The sequence below is a fragment of the Eptatretus burgeri genome, chromosome 7, assembly GCF_056783735.1.
Source record: "Eptatretus burgeri isolate ZD-2024b chromosome 7, Ebu_testis_v1, whole genome shotgun sequence".
NCBI classification, from domain to species: Eukaryota; Metazoa; Chordata; class Myxini; order Myxiniformes; family Myxinidae; genus Eptatretus; species Eptatretus burgeri.
Window position 1 is genome coordinate 75,157,775 of NC_140967.1, and position 24,797 is coordinate 75,182,571.

A 24,797-nucleotide genomic window follows, 5' to 3' on the forward strand; every position below is an offset into this window, starting at 1 on the left:
AGGGCGATAAAACGTGCCCAAACAGCAACATCTTTTTAACTGCCGGGTTCTATATAAAACCAGGCAAGAACATTTATAACCCACGTTATCTACGTAGGAATGGCCTGCCTGCATGCATGCATGCTTACACATGCACTGACTTTCACATCCCTGTGGATGCTACACTCTGAATCTTATCTGTACATGCTATGCTCTGGGGAAGCAGGGAGCGGTGGGAGAAGGAGGGGAGGGGTGGGAGAGAGAGAAAGAGGAGAGAGGGAGGGGTGGGAGACAGGGGGAGAGAGGGGTGGGAGATAGAGAGAGAGAGAGAGAGAGAGAGACAGAGAGAGAGAGACAGAGAGAGAGACAGAGAGAGACAGAGAGAGAGAGACAGAGAGAGACAGAGAGACAGAGAGAGAGACAGAGAGAGAGAGGCAGAGAGAGAGACAGAGACAGAGACAGAGACAGAGACAGAGACAGAGAGAGAGCTTGACAGAGCTTGACAGATCATATTATGAAAAGAGATCATACAAAAAGGGGAAATGTCAAAAGAAAATTGCACATTTTCAGTGAACAGGCCACTGACTGACGGACCACATGAAAACTCAGGGCCAAACGCAGGTGAGTAGGGCCTGAAATTTGTTCAAGTCAATCAATATATTCAGTGACAATGCGAATACCTTTGCCGTGTTTGGCCATAGCTTGGAAATGAACAACCAAGCTGCTTGTATAGCGCTCGCCAAGTAGCTTAAGCACTCAAGCAAGTACTACAATGAAACAGTTGATGAGGATTGGCTGGCTTGGCAAGCGATTAGTGATCGCCAATTGGTCATATATACACCATGAGCCGGAAACACCTGGAATGTCAAGCAATGTACAAATTGGATAAATGAGCAGTCAGAACTGCTGCTGAGGTCGATTAAGAACTTTAAATTTTGAAATTAGGCTCAGACTAAGAGATTCTTGAAGTTATGGCATGTGCAGAAATGAAATGAAGCCACGAATGCTGGCATCTCCAGGCTTTAATATGCATTGCAATGTGTCCAGCGATTCATAGGTATGATGATCAGGCATTTGATGATATGACCAAGGAAAGTGGGGGAAAAAAATGTTGCAGCCTGTTCCAAGTGAAGGCATTGTTGAGGAGGCCAAAAAACATGGGAGTTAAAACCCCAGTGAGGGACAGCGACATTACTAAGTATGAGCTTTGATGGAGGATAATTAAATAAGGCTGTTAATGATGTTCAAAAGTGGTGTTTAAATGAACCCAAACACCCAATTTTCATCCATGCACTCCCTTGGAGGTCCCTTAGTGTGCATGTAAAGTTTCAGGCGGCGAGGTTTCATGGTTGTGGAGATATGGAGGAGACACACTGACTGACTGACTGACATTTATTATTACCTCTGCCACCGAAGGTGAAGGAGGTTATGTTTTCAACCCTCTCTGTCTGTTTGTTACTTGTAAAATCGAAGATTTATCAAGTATATTGGTCAGTCGATTTTGTTATTCTGTCTGTCTGTCAATTGCCGAGAGGTCAAAATTTTATAGCAATCTTCACGAAACTTCATTTCATGGTAGAGTTTGTCATAAGCAAGAAAACTTGTTTTTGAGGTCAACATAGGCCAAAGGTCAACAAATTTGACAAATTTCTAAAATCCTCAATTTTCATCCGATTGACTATAAATTTGCACAGGATTTCATATCAGCTTACTGAATTCAGCCATCAATTAATTTTGAGGTCAACATAGGCCAAAGGTCAACAACTTAGGTGAGATTTCTAAAATGCTCACTTTTCATCCGATTGAGTTTAAATTTGAAGAGGATTTATATTTCAGGACATTGAATTCAACCAGCCAATTATTTTTTTAGGTCAACATAGGCCCAAGGTCAACAACTAAAGTGGTATTTCTAAAATCCTCAATTTTCATCCCGTTGACTTGAAATTTCTCGAGGATTTGCATATCAGGTCACTGAATTCAACCAATTAATTTTAAGGTCAACATCGGACAAATTTCTAGAATTGTCAATTTTCATTCCACTGACTTGAAATTTGAAGAGGAGTTGTTTATTTGGTCATTGAATTCAACCAAAAATTATTGTTAAGGTCAAATTTGTTTCATGCATTTTGCAAGTATTGTGCTCTGCATAACGGCTTTTCTTGTTTGTTATCTTGCCAAAACGAAGTTTTGCAAGATATGTTAGTCAGCTTGTATGTTTTTATCTTGCCAAAACGAAGTTTTTGCAAGATATGTTAGTCAGCTTGAATGCTTTTTTTGTTTGTTTGTTTGTCTGTAATCACCTATCGATCACTCTGCAGAGCACAGTTATCATTGGAAATTTTTGTAACTTCGCATATCAGAGTCCTTTAGAGGTCCCTTTCAGTGCATAAAATTTTCACGGTTAAGGTCAAAGGTCAAGGTCACTTTGTCGCAAATCAGGGGAGTCGACGAAACCCTTATTTTTTTGAGTAATTTTGATTGGATTGTCTTCAAACTTCATGGGAATATAGTTCATGGTCTGGTGCTCAGCTGATTAATTTTTGGTGGCGATCGGCCTTGACCTTCATGGTTAGCGCTGGAGGTCGAAAGTTTTTGACCCCAAGGTCAAATTTTGAAATCTTAGATACCATATCGAGTAATACCTCATATGAAAGCGCTTGATAAGTGCTTTCCAGATCTGTCAAAAGTTTGACGCAATGACATAATTTAATGACGTCATGACGAAAAAAACAGATTTTTCATGAAAATTTTATTTCCTCAGTTCTCATCAAAATCTCTTGATATTTCATGTACAATGGTCCTGGAGAGATACCATTAACCGTACGAAAATATAAAGATCAAGGTCGACGAAACCCTTATTTTTTGAGTAACTTTAATTGAATAAATAAGTCACTCATGTTCACATTTTGGCAAGATACTGGTCACCCTGGGGGTGACATTGGTTTGTTTGTCTGTTTGTCTGTCTGTATGCAGGATATCTCAAAAAGTTGTGAACAGTTCCTGATGAAATTTGGTGTGCAGATTGGGTGTGTGACCAGGACAAAATGAGTAGATTTTGGTGAAGATCTGGATCTGGATCCGACTACTTGAATGTTTTTGATTTTTCTTCACCATTGAGAGATCGGGCCAAAAATGATATACAGCACGATGTCCCAAACAGTTGTGGACGGTTTCGGACGAAACTGGGTAGACACGTTGGGTGTGACGAGGAAGAAATGAATCAATTTTGGTGACGATCCAAATCCGGATCCGGATCTGATAATTTTTTAAGTGATTCTTCACAATTGAGAGATACGGCTGAACTAATACATTTCACGATATCTCAAAGATTCGGATGAAACTTCGGATAAAACTTGGTGGACAGGTTGTGTGTGTGACCACGATGAATTGATTCGGTTTTGGTGACGATCTGAATCCGGATCTGGATTCGAGAATTATTTAATTTCAAAAGTGGTTCCTCACCATTGAGAGATGGTGCCATAAACGAGATACAGCATGATATTTCAAAAATGTATTGGACCCGAGATGTTCTCGTAGATCAGGCATTATGTGGCAGAGGTATGCGTTCTACCGATTGCCTTCTAGTTATTGATAAGATTATTTGTGGTGTTATTAGAGCATGTCTTTACTTTTATCAGTGTTATTAGTGTAATTTATTACACTGTAAGATCATTAGTGTGGTGTTATTTGTGTATCTTATTACTAATATTAGTGATATTTGTTTAACTTATTATGGGATAAGATGTTATTTATACCAATTAAAGATGCAGTACATTGTGGCACAATGTGTTTTATTTCCATAAATTTAATCATCTCAAATCAGTTTCATTTTTCTTCACAAGAATGAGGCTTATACAAGAGCACAACTTGCAGGATACTAAACAAATGGGAAAGGAAGGCGTGTGTGTGTATATGTGTTTGTGTGTGTATATATATATATTTATATATATATATATATATATATATATATATATATATATATATATATATATATAAAATATTGTTGTGGTTGAGGAAATTCGCAAACCACCATTCAGGTCCCGTAGGTGAGGTATTTCTGTAAGTACATGTGTAGTTAGCCCAAACCCGTTGTTTAGAGGGAATAAATGTCATTCATTCGGGCTGCGACCCTTTAAGATAGCCGTTTTTCTGTTCTATCTTTATTTTGAACCAACCACGTCTCAACCGCCATCACACAACAACCACCAACCACAACGCTGCTTCACAACAACAACAACGCCAACAGCCACGACCTTTACCATCACAACTCGCTCTCGCAATCATCGCATCACCGCCATTCCAAGCGTCACCGTGGCCAGGGACCACCACAATAAACCCTCCACCACCTTCACCTCTCCTCCTTCTGCCGCCATTCCCGCACCGCTTGTGGGCACCGATCCTGGACTCGTACAGGGCGCGCGCCGAGCAGTGGGTGCAAAAAGCGGCCTTTCCGGGGAAGTCGGATCAGGAATGATTCACGCCCACTTCTGTTCCGTCTTATCAGCGAGCGCGGGGCGATTTTGCCCCGCCTCCAGGCGCGTCGGAGTAGAATCGATATATGCAAATTCGAGGATCAGGAATGATTCACGCCCACTTTTTCTCCGTCCAATGGGCGAGCGTGGCTCCGCCCCCGAGCCGATCCTGATCCGAAAATCTGCATATAGTTTCTCCTGCTCCACTATAAAGCGCCAAGCGCAGGGCGAATTAGGAGGAGGTTTTTCTGTTTCGGGCTCGGGCGAGTCGTGGCGGCGGCGGCGAAGTGTGGCAGCAGCAGTCAAGACGGGTCTGGAGGAGAGGCGGTCTGTCGGGGAGCTGCAGAGAGGAGAAGCCGGGAACGCGGTCGAGGGCGCAGTGGAGTTGCTCGTCGCGGGACCCAAGCAAGCCAGCTATCCTCTTTCCCCAGAGCATCAACAACCCCCCCTGTTTCCCCCCCGCGCTGAGATAGTGCGAAAAAGGGGGCCCCGTTCCTACCCCATTCCAGGCAGTGCCAGCGAGGCCCGCGGAGGAGCGCGGAGTCGGGGCACCGCCGCCATTTTGCGGCTCATCACCAGACGGGTAGGCTCGACGCGATCTCGGCCCCAGACCCGTCTGCCCCCTTGTAGTTGAGGGTGGCCCCTTTTTCTTTTGCTTTGGAGTATATGTGTTGTCGGCGCCGTCTGTAAAGTAAAACTGTGTAAGTGTTGCCGTGTGCTCGCGTAGTCGGTAGTATCTCTGCATTGTGTTTCTTTTGTTGCAATTGCTTTTGGTGCGTAATTGTTGTGTTTTTGTTACATTTGCTTTTGGTGCATAATTGTTGTAATTGTATATGTGTGCTTTCCGTTTGCCGCGGAATAAATGTGAATTATGTTGAACTGTTTTTCCCGTTTCGCTTCGTCTTTTCTTTAATTGAATCTCCATCTTACTTCACGTAAAGGGATGGTCGTGGGCTAAATACGCCTGATAATTAATCGGAACCGTCGAGGTTGACGATAACACCGCTCGGTTATCCCGATAGTACGAAACGGGTCCCTTAAAGTGGCCCGTGTCCGAAGTCGACCTGCGGCGAGGTGCGATCGCCCGGTCTACCCTCCGTGTGGGTACTTAGGTAGGTCGAATTTGGCGAACAACCCTATCCCACGCGGGGGGCCAATTGGCATGATCGTGGTGAGGCCGAAAGGTCCACCCGTGACTAGTTCCCGGCGTTAGTCCGAGAGGGTCACGACGGAATTGTCCGTCCGGTGGGCGACGTGCCGCGATTCGAGTTACGTGGCCGCTCGCACGCCGGCGGGCGTGAATTCGCAACTATATATATATATATATATATATATATATATATATATATATATATATATATATATATATATATATATATGAGCAGCTTGGGCCAGAACTGATCCCCATCGAACCCGGAATGGAAGCGCTTACAAAAACGCATGCACACGAAGGCAAAATGGCGCTTCACTTGAAGCAGGGCACACGTGTGAAAAATGGCGCTTCTTGAGCAGCTTTCCACACAAAGGCCCCAAATGTCCCAGCCTTCCTCTTTTCAAAGATGCCACCTGCCTCGTGCGGTCCTCATGCCGAACTCGTTTGTATATTCTGCCGAACCAGACGGGAGCCTTCCACATTCCCCTGTGCAATGCAACAGCCTCTCATGCACCTTCGATCACTCCCCTCTCCTGCCCTCTATATCCTCTGCCTCCAGGGCATGTCCTGCTTGCCCCCAAACCCAGGAAGGTTGGACTTCTCCTGTTTGTTGTCATTTCAGGGGCGCGTTCCCCAGCTTTACTACCTGGCTCGCGATATAAAAAAAACATGTGGAAAAATCACAGAGGGCAATCACGTACTGGGGACTTATTTTTACTCCCGAGGCTAATTTACACCGCACCACCCCTCGTGTGGTGACACGTAACACTTAAGCTCACAGATTCCCTAACTTAGTTACATCGAGATGCTTCAACTCGTCCACGGACCAAGCAACTTCACACAATACTAAACAATACTACCGGCAGTGCCACACCCCATGATGCAGTGAATCCATGACTCCCCAGGTACCAACATCTTGGTACCCGGTTAGCACTGCCAGCAGTAATATAGTGGCAGTTCTAGTTATGTCAAATATTTATTAGTTACACAAACGCCACACAAAATACTCTACACAAACGACACACAAAACAAATCCTGATGAGGCTCTGCAATCTCGGATTGCAATTTTTGTTGTTACTGCTGTAGTCAGGGTTGAAACTAATGGGCCCAGCCCAGTTTTCCCCACCTGGGTTGATTTTTTTTAAAACCCACTTGAATAAACACTGTATTTTCCCGAGTAAAGTGGGGTTTTTTCAAAATCTTCATTCCTGTGTTTGTGTTTTTTTATAACCCTTGTAGTGATAACAGGGGGTCGGTCACGGCGACCAAATACCAGGCCGCATGGGTCATCTAGTAAATCCAGCTGAGAAACACTGCCCCCATAGGATTGGGGGAGGCTTATATACCTGTTCTGGGTTTGTTACCTCAATTAGCACCCCCAAGTTTTTTATGGTACTTCAAAGTTTCTTCGACCCCTATGAGTACAAAACCACCATCTCGGCTTTGTTTTTTTACCCCTGCCCCCAAAGGTGGACGCAGGTTATGTGTTCACCCCTGTCTGTCTGTTTCTTTGTCTGTTTTTCTGTCTGTCTGTTTGTCTGTTTGACTATGCGTAGGATATCTCAAAATGTTTTGGACAGATTCGGACGAAACTTGGTGGACACTTTGGATCTGTTTCAAGCACAAAGTTATGGATTTTGGTTTAGATCTGATGCGAGAATTTTTAAGTGGTCCAAGCACAAATTATTGTATGTTGGTAAAGATCTGGATCCATACACAATAATTTTTTTTTAATGTTTAAAGTGATTCTTCACTATTGAGAATTTGGGCCAAAACCGATATATGGCTTGATATTTCAAAACGTTTTGGACAGATTTGGATGAAACTTGGTGGATGAGTTGGGTCGGTGACAAGAACAAGCTGATTAGATTTTGATTCAGGTCTGAATCCAGATCCGGCCTTTGAGTGGGATACAAAATGTAAACTATTCAGCCTGGCAGAGATATGTGCTCCACCGAGCGAGCCGTTCTAGTTTTTCCTTTTTTTTTCTGCCATTGTCCGAGCTGTGTCTCAGAGCTGGCTGGGACCTCCAGTATGAAATTTTTCAGCAATAACGGAAATAAAAGAATGCGGATTTGACATCATTTTTTGGGACTTTGATCGAATGTTGAACTCACAGCCTATTGATTGATAGACATTTTAACATTTTTCATCATAACTCGATGAAGATTTATCTGATCGGAATGAAATTGCCCTCACTAGATAGCCTCTGGCATGCCACATTTATGCTTAATTTACATCATGTGCCTCTGAGTTAAAGGTCAAGGTCAAATGGCGGTCCAAAAAAAGAATGCGTTTTTTGTCATCGATCAATTTTGCAAATGTGGAATCTCAGACCACTTGCCCTTCCAATATGTTCTTGCATCATAATAGCATACCTGCACTGAAGTTGTACACTTGACATTTGATCAGTGTCCTTGACCTGCCTTTTTAGGATTGTGCCCTTTTGATCATAACTTTTTGATAACTTTAACAAAAAACATCTTTTTGATCATAACTTGAATAATTTTCCTTTGATTTTCATGATGTTTAGTTTTCTGGATAAATTGTATATGGGGACACATTTTCATAATTTACACTATTGCTAAATGTTGAAGGTCAAGTTCAAATAGCGGTCTGGAAACATATTATATGGCCATCATTGTTTTGTGAGCAAGGCTCACTCTTGGCGATCATGTTGTAATCGCAGATATCTGGTTTCAAGTGTTCTTTCTTAATTTTTGAAAGTTTATCCTCATGTTTGGTTAAACATTTACTGTTGTTTTCCACATGTATTTCAAAATTATTCAATGTAAACATTTATTGTAGAAAGTTGTAGAGTTGCAATTTGCTGGACAGTGGAAATGTTGTTTTACTGAATTAAGACCTGTAGGTCTGCACTTGTTCATCAGAAGACCAGGGAAGTTGTGTATGTTCTGCAGCGGAACTGGAGGTTTTGAGAGAGGACGGTGGGCGGCGTGTAAGAGCCCGTTGCCTTCTACCTGCTGGCCTTACTTGGGGTCCCTACCAAAGTCCTCAAGTTGTCGATCGTACGAGACCCACCTCACCTGATGAGGTAACTAAACAAATGAAAGTGCTCTTTAGTGTTTTAAGCACATGGTAGCGATCGACACATGTATATTTCATTGCAGTTACAGCTATAATAAATGAAAGTGTCCCTTCTGAAAGTGCTATAATGTTCGGTCATTATAGCAGGAAGCGTCCTCTGTATGTAGTTCCATTATAACCAGACAAACTGGGTATTGTGTGGCACCTTGTTCCCCAGTGACAATCTATCCTGTTGGTGTTATCACCACAATGGACAGGAATTCAAGAGGGGCAGGTGGGAAAGAGTTGGCACCATTTTTCTTCATTAAACATCAGCAGGGTCCTGGAGGAGTGCCACAGCCAAGGGGAGGGAGGAGGAGGAGGTTGGGGTAGGAAGCAGCTGTTTGGTTATTTGTCACGGGAGGTTCGGCACAGTCTGAGACCATGATTTAGATTTGCCGACAACCTGGAGATGCTTCCTGGCTTTGCAACAAATTTGTCAATTTAGCTCTTAAACAATTCAAAAAGTAGAATTTATGGCTCATTCTGGGATGCAAGGTTTTAAAAGTAGTAATTGAAAATGCAAATGTCTTGATAAGTGTTGTTTTTTTACCTCTGATTTATTTTGATGAGATATTGTAAGGAACATACAAGTAACCTAATTGTCATGCAAATGAAATTTGTGCAAACCCTTATCGTTTGGATCTCCAGTTTCTCTGTATTGTTCTGACCACTGCAGTGTTGCACCACACAACATCTGTTTGGGGAAGACATTCATCACACAAAATGTTTTCAAATTAATTGCTTTCTTCCCTGGCTACCTCCTCTTCAACTTGAATAGACTGCTTCATATTTGGTGTCTTTGGTGCTTTCTATGTCATTTTTATATTGCCGACATCTTCAATGGCTTGCTGGTGTACCTCAGACTTTTTACTATCTTGGAGAACGAATTGAGTGAAGCTGGACCTAAGCTGTTATGCAATGATGCAGCATCCATCCACTCGTTTGTCCGGTAACATGTTAAACTTTTCCAAAACTCATAATGAGATTTTCACACAATTTGACGGAACCCTTTGTTTGAAACGTCAATCAACTCGCATTTAAGTGGGTACTTGTTGAGGTTATAAGGTCACAGATGGCATTTTAAGCCACTACTATAAAACATAAACATTAGATTTTATTCAAAATTAGTGATTCACTTCCTTTCTCGACAACATTGGAAATATGTCAAACTTGTTCCCAAAAACTCGTTTTAAATGTGTCATCATGAAATCAAATAGTCATGGCCAATTATTGTGTCGCAATTTTGGATGGCCAGGCCGAAGTATGCTATAGGCCCATGAGGCCAATTTTTGGTATATTTGTGTTGTTTGATGTTTTGCAATCAATGAAAAATCAGTGAATTATCTTTGATAATGGTGTTAATAATCGCTATCCCAAGCTCTTCTTGATTGTGTCTTTGTTGTGTTATCATTTCTGTGCCAATCCAATGGCTGTTTTGAACTTTATTTTCCAATGGGTTTAATATTTTGTGTCATCCCTGGGTTTTCGCACTTGGGTTGCAATCTCATAAAGTGGGTATCAAAAGCTGGAGGAACAAGGCCTTCCCAAGGCATTTTTAAGTTCACCTTTTGAGGACCAAGTTGCGATGTTTTCGAGCTTGAGCATCGAAACATTCCTGAGTGTTCCATATTGGAGTATACTTGCTCCAATGACTCTTGTAAGGATTGCAAGTGGACCCTTTAGACAACTTCCAGTTGTAGCTCGTCCGTTATGATATTTCCTGGTATCTTTACAATACTTTGAGAGTTTGTATATTATTCTCGTCGCCTGACTCTAACTGGTATGACATACGTTTGCTTTGGTTTCCAAGTTCTCTTCATTTCATCTTCGAGTGTGGCTTCTTTCGTGACTTCTTCACTTGCTGCATATATTCAGGATTAGAGTATGGAGGTAAAATTGTATCCGATGGTCTCCACTATTGGTGACTGTCAACTGGGAAAGCTTTTTTTTCTGCAAGTTATGATTTGGCTTTAATTAAAATAAAATGTCATTCATACAATCTACAGATACCTTATACAACCAACAGCTGCAGATGCTCAAGGACTGTGAGGAGGCAACTGTGCTGGTAAATTTACTTTCTGAGGTCGTATAGAATATTAGACCTCGTGTACGTCACATGTGTTCTCTTGAAGTAAGTGACTCGACCAAAGCAAAGCACTACTTGGACCAAACATACCTTCAGTTTGGCTTCCAATGCAAACTTAAATGTTTTTCTTTTCTTTTTTTGTTTACATAGTCAAGGCTCGTGGAATAGCTAGAACACTGGATGGATCAGGACATAACAGACAAAAAAAGGATGTGAAACGCGCAAAAGGAACAGTAGAAATGCATGCAAAAGAAACAGGAGAGAGAGGGGGGAAAACACCAACAGTTGAAGGCCAAGAGGGAGGGAGACTTGGACAAACAATGGGTGTGGGGATGAATGTAGGGACAAGAGAGGATGCACGGCGTGGACAAGATGGACACAGAAGGAAACTTCAAGGAGGGAAAACTGAAAAATTGGAAAGAAGAGGGATTTGGGTGGGGTTAACGAGTGGAGAAAAGATCATGGTTTTTGATTGGCGACAATCTGAGATGGTGGTTAACAACTGCCTTGAATACCTGGAGGGAAGAATGTTCCTTCTGCCTTTTGTTTTTCTGTTCATCTGACTTTGACGTACCTGACATATTTTAGGTGTTGTACAGATTTTGATTAGTACAAGGTGAACTTGGTGTATTCAGGGATATGCTACTTTTGCATTGCATTCAGAGCTCTGATATTTCACCATCAACTTTCTTCAATACAATATACGAGATGTAATGCCGTAATGACGTCCCAAGGAAAAGAGCGTGACAGACAGAGGGACAGACAAACGGACAGAAGGAGAAATCCGGCTACCTCAACATATAGATAATCTAAGAAACCTGCTTTCAATAACTAAACTTTGGTGATGGTTGTATCTTCAATCGTACAGGAATTGTTTTGGAGATGGGCATTGATTTACGGTAAATATTTCCTCCAAATTCTCCACTCTTAGATTGTCAAATGCAACCATTCGTCCATAATGGACAATAATGACTGCTATGCATGGAGTTTACTCGAGCACCGACTTGTTCAATTGACTCATTACATCATTTATTCTTCTGATGTAGTAAAGTCTCCTGAATACAAAGTCTTTCCGTTGAAATTTGAAAAAAAGAAGCTATACTTGTACAGTATATTGAAACTGGCAAACAAAGAAATGGTCTCATAGCTTCATTGTCATTCTTGCTATCATCCTGAGTGTCATGTCATAATATTAATTTAATTGTCATGTTATTGTCACTATTACATTGATTGCAATGTATGAAGCTATCATCTTTGTCTGTCGTCTGGGTGGGAATGTCCCGCTTGTGTACCGACGAGCCGTAGGCTTTAGGCACTAACTAGAGTCACATGACCAAGACTCGCACTGCTACTTCACCCTACAAGATCACTCGGTGATCCAAGGTCAAAGAAGTCAAGGCCTCCACATGTTGTGATGTAGATATCAACAAGATTTAATTTGAGTACAGGCTCAGTTGATGTCTGTGGAAAAGCACCAAACTGCCCACTGCTTGAGGTAGTGTCAGCTGCAACTCTGATAACCATAGCAGACTAACTATAACATCAATCAGCCGACATTGCTTTGGAAATATTTTAGGAGCAAATGACCACCTTCCCCACCCTCCCCTTACTCCACCCCACCATTAGGGAAAGGTAAAGGAATCAATCCACGGATGTGTTTCTGGCTCCCTGGCCATTATCTCTGTTGAGAGATGCTTTTTTTTATTGAAAAAAAAGGTTTTTAAAACATTACAACAAAGCTAAAGGCCCGGTCACACCTTGACGTTTTAGCCAACGTATGCCGATTTTTGAATTTTTTTCCTAAAACGCTGGCACACGTTGAATACGTTATGGGTAAGTTTTGATAACATTGAGAGCACACTGAAAAACACTGCCATACGTCGTTGTACGTTGGCTTTAAACGTTGTACTTTTTGGTTGTCCTCAAATTTTTTCATGCTTGAAATTTCATGACGTATGCCGGCGTATGACTCACACGTTCCGCTACGCTGGCCACAAGTTGTATGCACGGTCTGCGATCGTTGACAGACGTCAACACATGCTACTTGTAAGTTAATCATAAGTTGAGACACGCCGAGGTAATGTTTAGCGTACCCGAAACTTATTTCTAACCTATGATTAACGTGTTGTTGGCACGTTACGCGATCGTTGCTACACATCGACAGACGTTACTTTTAAGTTACTCATAGGCTAAAAGACGTCGGTATAATAGATCGTCCTTGCATCAGCGTCCACGGCCACGGCCAGGACACTTATTTGCAGCATTCTTCAAACTTTTCTTCGGCATGACGAAGATGTTCACACTTCGATGTCTAGCTTGGCTATGATTCCAATTGTCCATCGGCAGCGTCTATTTAAAATAGTCGAGTTTGAGCGTTTTAACACGTTCAGAAGAAACGCTTCAAATTTCCAAACCCCAGCGTCAAAAAACAAAGGCGAGTGACAGCAATTTAAATCGTTCATTGTAAACAATGAAAATAGCTGAGTGGTACCGTTTAAAAGTCGTTGAGTGTAAAATAAAATCCAATTGTTGAGCGCAAGCATCTACTTTCAATAGTGGGGTTTGAGCGATTTAGCACGTTCAATAGAAACGATTAAAATTTCCGAGCGCCAGCGTCAAAAAAGAAAGGCGAGTGACAGCAATTTAAATCGTTCATTGTAAACAATGAAAATATCTGAGTGGTACCGTTTAAAAGTCGTTGAGTGTAAAAAAAATTCCAATTGTTGAGCGCAAGCGTCTACTTTCAATAGTGGAGATGCAGCCATTTAAATCGTTGAGTTTATCATTTAAATCGTTAAACGCAAGGACGATCCATCATAACCCACACCCTCCCCCTCACACTCACCTACTACTGCCAACATGAACAAACTAATACTAATACTAATACTAATACTGATACTGATACTGTTACTGCTGACATGGACATCGACTCAAAAAGGACTCGAAAACACTGTTGGGTTCCCCTTTTATAAGCAGCATTTTTATATACCAATTCCCAAAACCGCTGGGAACACGTCTTTATATGGCAGTTGTAAGTTAGAAACACGTTAATTTATTTTTTTGTCGACCGGAAGACGTCATTGGAATACGTCTACATACGTCGATGTGTGTTGGGACTACGTAAAGAATTGGTTCAAAGCACGTCAAACATAAGTTAGAAATAAGTTTCGCGTAAAAAAGACATTACCGCGACGTGTTTCGACTTATGAGTAGTTTATAAGTAGCCTTTGTGGACGTGTGTAAGCGTCCACATATCGTGTGTACAACTTATCCCCATCGCATGCGGAACGTGTGTCATACGCCGAGTACGTCGTAAAATTTTGAACATGTTTAAAATTTCTTGACGTACTCTACTTACTACGACATATGACAGCGTACTTTAGCGTTGTACTCACGTATACCAAACTTACTCATACCGTATTTGACGTGCCCCAACGTTTTAGACACATTTTTCTTAGGTCGGCATACGCTGGCAAGATCGCCAAGGTGTGACCGCGATGTTGACACTTCCATTTCTACGGCAGTTATGATTCGAATCGTTGTGCGTCAGCCTTTTAATAGGCTACGTCACGACATCGTCGGCGATGCGTGCAACGCGCTATGCCTAAGTTAGACTATCGTTGGGCATCGGTTGTGTAGGCCGACAACAGGTTCAGCATTCGTTGGTATAAGTTATCTATAACACAACGAAACGTTCTGTGTCCGTTACCAATGCGTTATACATAAGACCAAGTCGCTATGAATACGTCCGAATCTTTAAAAAAAAAAAACATCAAAAGTTCAACGTAACCCAGCGTTTTGCATACATTTTAATACGTTGCCATCGCTGGCTAAAACGTCAAGGTGTGACTGGGCCTTAAGCACATGAAATTCAGCCACAAAAACAAAGTGTATTGTCAAATAAGGCTTGTCAAACAAATACACATGCATATCTGGCTCATAAAAGCACGTACATCTTAGCCCACAGGCACAAAATAGATTGTCATACTATTTAAAAAAAATTGTGTTTGGGGACACTGACTATCACCAGCATGAAGGGGATTCCCTCCAGGACTTCAAATAGCAGGCTGTCCCATGAGGGAGTACTGTATATACAAGTAGCACCAATTGACTGGAATTGTGACCCTGAACCCACATGCCACATCACCATTTGCTGCAAAGCCTCGCTAACTGTGTATATCTTTATAACCACATCACAGATAACTAAACGAGGTGGATATGTGGCAGACACTGGTGTTAAGAGGTGCTTCAACATGCTCAGCAGATGTTAAAAACGGACTTAAGTGTGCCTTCACTAAATGGGCACACAGCACTTTAAGCACTGCCTCCGCCCATGGACGGATCTCTATAACTTCAAAGACAGGGCCTTAGTGGCCCAACATAACCCTCAATGCCATGGCTAAAGAGGAGCAGTGGTCAATCTAGTTCATGGCCATTTACACTCTCATGCCTATATCCGTGGGTGTGTTCCTGACTACTGGGCTACATCAGCATGGCACAAGCATTCTTCTTCCCCACCCCCCCAGCCAGGGTGGCCCAAAAGAGTGAATATTTAAATTAATCCTCAGAAAAGGTGTCCTTGTGGGGGAGGGGAAGGGTGAGGAGGGAAGGAATGGTCATGCAGTAATGATGACACAGAGTATGCAAAAATGTGCTGTGCTGATGATGCTCAGTATGACCAGAAAACACCACAGAGATCCACCCATGGGTGGAGGCATTATTTAAATATTTTTTTCCTCATTCGGTCATGGCATGTTTAAGTTGCAGTGATGATTCGCATTTCACCTGCCCCCTTCCCCACTCCCCACACCTCTTCACTCACTTTATTAACAATACCTTGGTTGTTTATATTACGTATTTCATGATATTTTTCCATGGTATTTCCCGAGCAAGCAAGATATATTGATTAAAATTCACACGATATTGGTCATGATACGACACAAATTGTGGGCTCCAAAATAGCTGGCAAAGGAAAATGGACAATATGGATGAGTCATCCTCTGTAGCAGCAGACACTGGACAGCTCGGCCATTGTTCATTGCACACGCTCCTCCTCACTTTCAAAAACAGTTCATACGATTTGTACACATTTTTCACGACATACAGTTTGTATCATATTGTAGCAACATTCTCTTAAGAACGTCACATGGTTTGATACCTTCACAAAGAAAAATAACCTGATGAGTGCTCACTGCTCCATAAGTGTACACTCTTGTGGTGGGGTAGCCATCTTTGTAGCACGATTACTCGCACCACAGGTTGAGAAGGCTGGCAATAAGTGACCGACAAATGATTTGCAATTAACCCTGCAAAATCACACAAAATACAGTTATTTTACTCATGTACTTTTGGTTTTACTTCCTTGACTTACACACACACATTTATATAATGGGCTGACTGTATAGACTTCAGGTACGCACACTCGACTTTGAACCATCCTGCCTGGGTTTGAATCTCGACCCACCTATAAGTTATCACCCTGATGCTTTTAAGCAGGGCAGGGCAGGGCATAAATGTTTGTTCCGTCCCTCGGATAGACGTTAAACTGGGTGTTCTGTCTGCCTGCATTAGTTGGTGGACATTAAAGATCGCACATTAACGAGTTATTGTCGGCACACTGGCCAAATTCCATATTCCGTTCACCATCAGTTGAATGTCAGGTCTGGCCAGCTGGTTCTATGAAGACTTAGGCCAATAGTCTTAACCAGCCAATCCCACAAGTTGGGAATAATTCTGGTTGTTAAAGAAGTAATGAAACAAAGAACCAATCCTTTGGAGTTTACCTCCATGATTGGGATTTTGTTTTCATTTATATGTTGATTGTTTTTGACATTTGCACATGGTACATGTTTGGAAGCCTCGATGGTGCGCATGTCTGTCTACACTGTCGCTGATGATTCGCCAATAAGCGATGAAACCGGTCTGATGGTGAGGGGATGTGTAGCATTGGGGTTCTCATGTATGTATGATTTGTGAACGTCTTTACAGCCAAAGAGGAACTCGGGTAGAGTTTGAAACGGCAAAGGACTTACCTTTGGGTAGCTTTTCTTGGTTGCTTCATGCAACTTCTACGGCGAGAAGAGCATGCGAGGTATTGATTTAGTTATAATCCAAGCCACCTGGGTTAATTGATAAGGTAAGAACTAATTGGCCATTCCCTCCATTCACAGATGAGAGATGTGATTGGGTCTTTGTTTCCTTAGCAAACTTTGTTGCGAAGGTTATGTTTTGATTTCTGTGTATTTATTTATTTATTTGTGAATATGTGTGTTTGTTTGTTTGTTTGTTATTCGCATAACTCCAAAAGTATTGAACTGAATCACAGCAAATTTGGTGGGATGATTGGTTATTATCCGAGGAACATTTGATTAGATTTTGGGAGCGATCGGGTCAAAGGTCAAGGTCATGAAAAGGTCAAAATCGTCTTTTTACCATGGCGTGGTCAATTTGCATGCAACTAATGCCAAAATGTTCAGAATTCAATGCCCCATCTTGTGATATGTGACATGACACAATGACGTAATAACCCTTATTAGCGGTTGGGAGTCAAAGGTCAGGGGGGGGGGGGTCACGACATTGCAAAATGTGCGGTTTTAGTCATAACACGGTCAATTCTTATCCGATTTGCATGAAACCAACACCAAAATGTTGACTGTTCTGTTCCCCACACTCTAATACCAATTACAAAATTAAGAGTACAAAGGTCAAGGTCGAGGTCATGAAAAGGTCAAAATCGTAATTTTGCCAGAGTGCGGTCGATTTTTATCCAATTTGCATGCAACCAATGCCAAAATGTTGTGAATTCAATGCCCAATCTTGTGATATACGATATGACACAATGACGTCATTACCTTTGTTAGCGGTTTGGGTCAAAGGTCAGGGGGATAAACGACCTTTATTATCATAACGCGGTCAATTCTTATACAATTTGCTTGTAAGTAGATTCAAAATGTTTAGAATTCAATTCCCTATCCTGTGATGTGTAATATTTGACAATGACTTTATTGGTGAGTTTAAAGCATTGGGGGGGGGGGGGTGTCACTGAACTTACAAAATGCGCATACCGTAGTGGCACGTACGCACACTGGTTACCAGTTTGGACATTGCACTTTTGCAGGATTAATTTTTGTATGAACCATGCATTGTTAGTTTCTCAGTTGTTCTCAAATAATACAAAACAATTAACTGTTTTAATTGTGCAATGAATGCTTGTTCACAATAAATAACTTATTTATAAAAACAGAAACTCGTGTGTGCTAAATGCCCCTAAAATGCCAGAAAATAATTTCTTATAATGTGACCAGTTGTCATCAGATTGACTTGACACCGACACCCAAAAAGGTCAGGGAGTTCATACAGAAATTGTACAATGTACGTGAATCAGTTTCAAACAGCAGGAAATGTAATGTTTTTAAGCTATCATAACACATATGAGATGGCAGATGTGGTATGGGATTAAATACCCTCTTACTCAACGGTTTCTGGGGGGGGTGGGGGGGCAAAATGTAGCGTTGGCGAAGGTATGCGCTCTACTGAGTGCCCGTTCTAGTTTTCATATGTATATTATTTATTTTTTAACCTTGAAGCTCCTCCACAGAATGAAATGGTCAAACCCTACAAAACATTAAGTCGAGATCGGACCCCATCACTGTGATAGGTACGAGGAAGAGAGTGCCACACCAGATATTGCTGCATACACATGTTTCTGGCTTGTTGGCCCTCGTCTGGGAGCAGTGTGCAGTACTTGGTCCTCTCTAGAGTGGGCAGAGTAGCTTTTGCTCCACACTAACGATGGCCAACAAGCCCGAAACATGTGTCCATGGATGTTCTCTCTCCAGGGTGGACGGGTCTATAAAATTGACAATCCAATTATCTTCCCGGTATTGGCTGCAATATAATCCCACGGAGATGTATGGAGCTGTAGCTCTGTTAAGCTCATGCCTAATAAGCGGAACCATTGCAACTGTTTAGCCAGAAGAGCGTTTTACCCCGCACGTGTGAAGTGAAAAGCGCGGTGAAGCAATTGGTTCACTCTGTCTGTCTATCTGTCTCCCTGCCTGTCCACAAACATCAGTTTATGATCAAGGAACAACTTAATTTCAATATATATTTTATTATTTTTTTTTAATCAAAATTTCTCTCAAAGTCTGTCAGTTTCAAGGAAAATGTACAATATCATATTTGGAAATCCCAAACTTTTTATTGTCACCAACATGTCAGTCATATTTTCCTTATACGAGTTGCTTGCACCCAAACACTGCAATACTGTGTCATTTTCAATCCCTAAATAAATTTTAATGAGAATAACCACATTGATATAACATGTTATTACAGCGCAATCTATATTTTGTATTTTAACACCCTACCGTGTTCCCCCATTTTTCATCCCTCAAACATTCCTCTTACTTCCTTCCCTTTTACTTCTACCTTCCTTCCCTTTCTCCAATTACACCTTTCATCCATTTCTCTGTTTCTTTTTTCCCATCATTTATTTTCCGACGTTCTTACCCAATTTTACCCCTTCGCCCTTCCCCTTCCCCACAGATTCATGTGACTCTTTCTAAAGTCTGCAATGATCTACGTCACATCGGAGCTTTATCTTTAACTTATTCGTGAAACCTGAACAAGTTGATTTCATCCAAGTTATTAAATACATTTTCTTCTACAACAGCAATACTTTGAGCCTATATGCCATTACAACTTGTTTGCTAACACTTATTATTAAAATCTTTCTTATTTCTAGCATTGGAAGAAATTTTAAACAATAAATAAATCTTTAGTCAAACATTTTGCTGAAAAATTGACTTTTTATCTTGATTGCACTTTCAATGCAGGATTACACTGTATGAGAACAGGCTGCACAGATCTGTCCTCTTCAACTTTTTTAAACTCTATTATTGTTTGTATTGGCATCACGTGGTCATCTCCCAGAGATGAGAATGCCAAAGTAATATCACACGAGTGAAAATCTGCCAAATGACTAATCGTATGAAGCGGCTGGTGAATAAATATTTCATCCTTGTCTTTTTTACCTAAATCCGTCTCCTACTGTTAACTATACTCATGAATATGACACATTATCTTGTACCAGCAGTTAAATCACAATCAAACATAAATGTGCACTGTATCTCTCACAAAGGGCCATCGATTTGTTGCATGAACCAGAGGAAAATTGAGAGAATTAAAATTGAGAAAAGGAATGGAAGGGAGAAGGATTAAAAAAAAAAAAGATAATGGAGGCTTGGGGACTGTGGGAGGACGGGGTTAGAGAAGGGGAAAGGAGGTTGTGAGAAGATAAAAGTAAGAGAGGGGGAGGAAAGGAGGATGTAGCACGCCTCGGTTCAATTGACGTGTGTGATTATGACTTGTAGATAAGTTGTGGTTCTGCCTGATTCCGTCCTGCTCAGTGGGAACATCCAGAACATGTTTCACAGGACAACAGCCTCCACAACAAACAATGTCGGTGTGTCATGTTTTTCTTTCTTTTTTATTCGTGTCTGAAAGTTTGACAATTTCGACACATCTGAAGAATAATGTTCTATCCAGAGTTGCAAGCATGAAGAAGTTGACTTTAAAGAGATTAGTATGTGCTTGTCCTTCCACCAAAATCATTGTGTGACACTGCGGCTCCTTGCCTAAAACAGCACCATAAACTGCCCTGCCCTTTCACTCCAGCAGATTAATGAAACTATACAGCAAAAATGCGGCCTTGGCTGCCCTTATCAGCAGGCTGTTTGATAAACACTCTGATAACGGTCCGCAAAGAGCGGACGTCTGTGGAGTGTCGCGGTGCAGTGAGAAGGGACTTGCTTGGGCAGCGCCCATCCTCTGTCTCTTCTTTGGCTCACCATCTCTCCGCTATTCTCAACTCTTACCTGAAGCCCATGTAACTTCATCGATGCCACCATGGCCTTTCTTGCTTCATTACCATGAAGTTTGCGAGCAAGAAGCATTAAAAAAAGAGTCTTTTGCTCAAGTTGATTTTTAGGTGTACAGTACGCCCGCCATTAGTTCAGCTCTCCTTTCATTATTGAGATGACTATCTTTCTGACACTATTCTCCGCCGAGGCAGATACAAGCATAAGAGTATAAACAATGCCATTATGGAAATACAATGTTTATTTTATAAAGTAATTAATTGTGGATAATTTTCTCTTTCACCAATGTAGTGCTCTTGTATTTGCCTCGTTGCCTTCCTGAACTAGCATGAATATGGTGAAGCTTCAGTTGACAATTATTGCTGTTTCCTTTGTGCTTCATTTTTAATCATCTGTGAAGGAGCAGCACATTCTGTGCTGGCCACTGCTTCTTCTTTGGTTATCTAGTGTGGTTTACATTAAAAAAAAAAAGAGAGAGACATCCACAAAGGTGTATTGTCTATTTTCCATTAAGGCTCTTCACCTTTGCACAACATGAGTCCAATTAACTCATGTTAGAAAAGAGAAAGATGTCTACATGGAATTAATAATAACAACCCAAAGAGAGCAGTGTTCAAGCCAGCATTTTAAAGCTTCAGTCTTGGACACCGGCTTTGGCACGACAGCCAAGAGGTGTGCACACTCACCTGTGAGCTTTCGAGACTGGGTTTGATTCTCGACTCATCTATAAAGTGTCCTTTTGATGTTTCACAGGCAGGAGGCACCAATGTGTGCTGCCATCCCTCGGATGGATGTTAAGTTGGAGGACACTTTAACAACATTAGCTGGGGGACATTAAAGATCCCATGGTGTCCTCTGCAAAGAGTAAGTAAACCATCACTCTGGCCAAATTCCAAATTCCTGCATATCCTGTATCATAGTGGCAACCCATCCAGGATTGAAACCCTTGGTAAGTGAAGCTGCCTCATCAGAACCAACACTCTGGATAGAGCATGGTATATGATGATGATGATCATGATCTGAGACGGAGAGTTATCTCCACAGGGCATAGCATGGACTATTGCCCAAAAGGAACAATGTGAAATGGTCACCTGGATTTTCACAAGTTTATATCAACACTCGTCTTGGATCACACTCTTTTCTCCTTTCCATCACCATTCATGATAAAACAGTGAAATCCTTCAATACAGCACGTGTGGTGAAGCAAATGAGTAGACTAATGTTAAAATATGCAATTTATGCTTTTTCAGTCGAAAAACAATTAAAAAGCGTACTTAATATTTTAAATGTAAAAATCTTTTTATTATTGTGATAAGCACCTTTATATATAACAGAAGGAATGAAATCGTTCGATACAGCGTGGCAGGGGACCGCAAAAGAATGATAGCATAAGAAAAACTTATCTTTCAGCATTCGGCGATCGGCGCGAAATGTGATGGTGGGCGGAAATGACGTCTTTCGTTCGTTCGTACATGAGGGGTGCGTTTCTTCGTTTTTCTCTGTCAAGCAATAAATTAAATGGTTTTCACATATATAACACATTAGCTTCACAAATTTCCATTGAAATACTCGGGTATTTCCGTCAATTGTCGCCATTTCCGTCGAGGTTACGCACTGCATCTACCGGACAGCCGTCATTGGCTGTCTTGAGGCACGTGGGGGGGGGGGGACACCGGGGACGTGGGAGACGTGGTAGACGCCGGCGGGGACATTTCAAACTCGGTGCAATTGTATACAGCGCACGCGCTGTAAAAAGGAATTTAGATCTGAAACTTGTGAAAACAAATCCTTCACTCATTCCCCTTTCAGATTCACAATTCCAGGCCTACTAAATTCCTTAGAATCACCTTGGGGTAATGAGTATGCCTGAGATTCACCCATAAATATTGTGCACAAAGAAAAGATAGTCAATTTGATTGCATTCGTATCCATGCAACATAAAATGGCAAAAATTAGACAATCAGGTGCACCAATGGGAATCGATATGTCCTTCCCATTAACAATCTTGGTGCCATGTCAAGGAGATTCCAAGTGAGAAGCACACAACCATACGTTAAAAGAATGAAGGAGTCTTGTTATATTTTGTTGTGTCTCTCTCTCTCTCTCTCTCTCTCTCTCTCTCTCTCTCTCTCTCTCTCTCTCTCTCTCTCTCTCTCTCTCTCTCTCTCTCTCTCTCTCTCTCTCTCTCTCTCTCTCTCTCTCTCTCTCTCTCTCTCTCTCTCTCTCTCTCTCTCTCTCTCTCTCTCTCTCTCTCTCTCTCTCTCTCTCTCTCTCTCTCTCTCTCTCTCTCTCTCTCTTTTTTTTTTTTTTTTTTTTTTTTTTTTTCTTTCTTTCTTTCTGTCTCTCTGTCTCTCTGTCTCTTTGTCTCTTTATCTCTATCTCTCACACACACACAACTAAACCTTCCCTTCTTACCCTACCTCCTCCCCAACCACTCTCTCTAACTATCTTCCTTTATGAGTTTCACAATGTGGATGAAAGTAGTCACAATGTTTAACTAGAAAGGCACTCGGTAGAGCACATACCTCCACCAGGCTGATTCATTTACGTTTTGTATCCCTCTGATAGGCCGGATCTGTATTTTGGCCTGAACTAAAATTTAATCGGCTTGTTCTTGTCACTTAACCAACTCATCCACCAAGATTCGTCCGAATACGTCCATAAGTTTTTATGATATCCTGCTATGTATTGTTTTACCCCTATCACTCAATAGTGAAAAATCACTTTAAAAAATTCTCGGATCTGGATTCGGATTCAGATCTTCACCAACATCAAATCACTTCTTCCTTGTTACACACCCAAATGTCCACCCAGTTTCATCTGAATCCATCCACAAGTTTATGAGATATCCTGCACACAAACAAACAGGGGTGAAAACATAACCTTCATCCACCTTTGTTGGTGGGGGTAAAAAGTCTAACATTGTTTGTTTTTTCATCCCATAGTCATTTCCTATACCATTTCATTGTTGATGATTCACAAATGTAAGGACTAACCCCTACTGTGGAAGATTCCTGTAATCATGACTAACTCACAGGGCTGAAGAGGAAATTAGTGTACTTGAATCATGTACCTATCAGAAAGTTTATCTCTTTCTTCTTTTATGTTCCAAGTTGTGTTGAGAACCTATTTTATCACGGTCTCAGGAAATAATTAATGTAGATGCCTTGAGCCACACAGTGTGGGGATATCAAACTTGATTCGTTGATAAACAATACACCTTGGTGCTTTACCAAAACGTTAATGGTTTCTGAGTCTGAGAGAGAGACAGACAGAGACAGAGAGGAAAAAAAAAAAAAACAACATGCCATTTTAAATCTTACTTTAATCAATGGAAAACAAAAACACTTGGTCTTCTTAGTCTTTCATCTGCAGCACAAAGCTGAGGGCACCGCTGTGTCGCTAATGCAGTGCCCTCTGTAGGTTGGGGCAGGAATTTGTGATTTGGCCATGGTGCTGGCGATAGCTCTCCTACTCTTCACAAAGGACACTGTGTGAGCATTCCCATCCACCAACTAACGCTGGCAGACCGGACGCCCAGTTTAACATCGATCCGAGGGATGGCACACACATTGATATATCACCCTACCTCTGAACCACCGGGATGACAGTTTATAGCTGTGTTGGGATTCAAACCCAGGTGAGACAGCTTCGAGGCGACTGTGCATACCTCTATTTCATCTTGCCAGCCCACCACTTTGTAAAAGAACATACGTTCTCAAGTCTAAAATAACCATTTCAATATCCCCCGCCAACTTCGTTGGTTGGCGGGGGATAATTATATTGCTGGTAGTGACACAGAGATAGAAACAAAGACAACGAGAAAGCATCTCAAAATGCAAAGCCCATTCACATCCGTTTTGTACTCAATGTAAACTTGATGAAAAGGACCGTTAAAATAAATTGTATATTGGCTGCTCTAAGAGCACCCTTATTCTGGACATTTCCATCTGTCTGTCTGTCCGCGAAACTTTGGTCAAGCCTAGGAGCTAAACCACTCAACCGATTCCAATGAAATTTGGTAAGTAGGACCAATATTTCTGGGAATCGTGTGCTTTCGACTATGGGACCCCAGGCCCAAGCAACGGCATTGCAACGGCCCTTTAAAGTGGTCAAAAAATAAAAAAAATTTAAAAAAC

General features: G+C 41.6%; 1 protein-coding gene across 5 annotated transcripts in view; it reads left to right on the plus strand.

Annotated features, from left to right (window-relative positions):
• Positions 1 to 24,797, plus strand: part of LOC147023559 (zinc finger protein ZFPM2-like) — a 295,685-nt gene that overhangs the window by 189,435 nt on the left and 81,453 nt on the right. For all 5 annotated transcript variants that reach the window (XM_085889054.1, XM_085889053.1, XM_085889051.1 and 2 more), the window contains one exon: positions 8,526 to 8,659. In XM_085889054.1, coding sequence (XP_085745180.1) covers positions 8,526 to 8,659 — 134 coding nt within the window. The remainder of the gene's footprint in view (positions 1 to 8,525; positions 8,660 to 24,797) is intronic.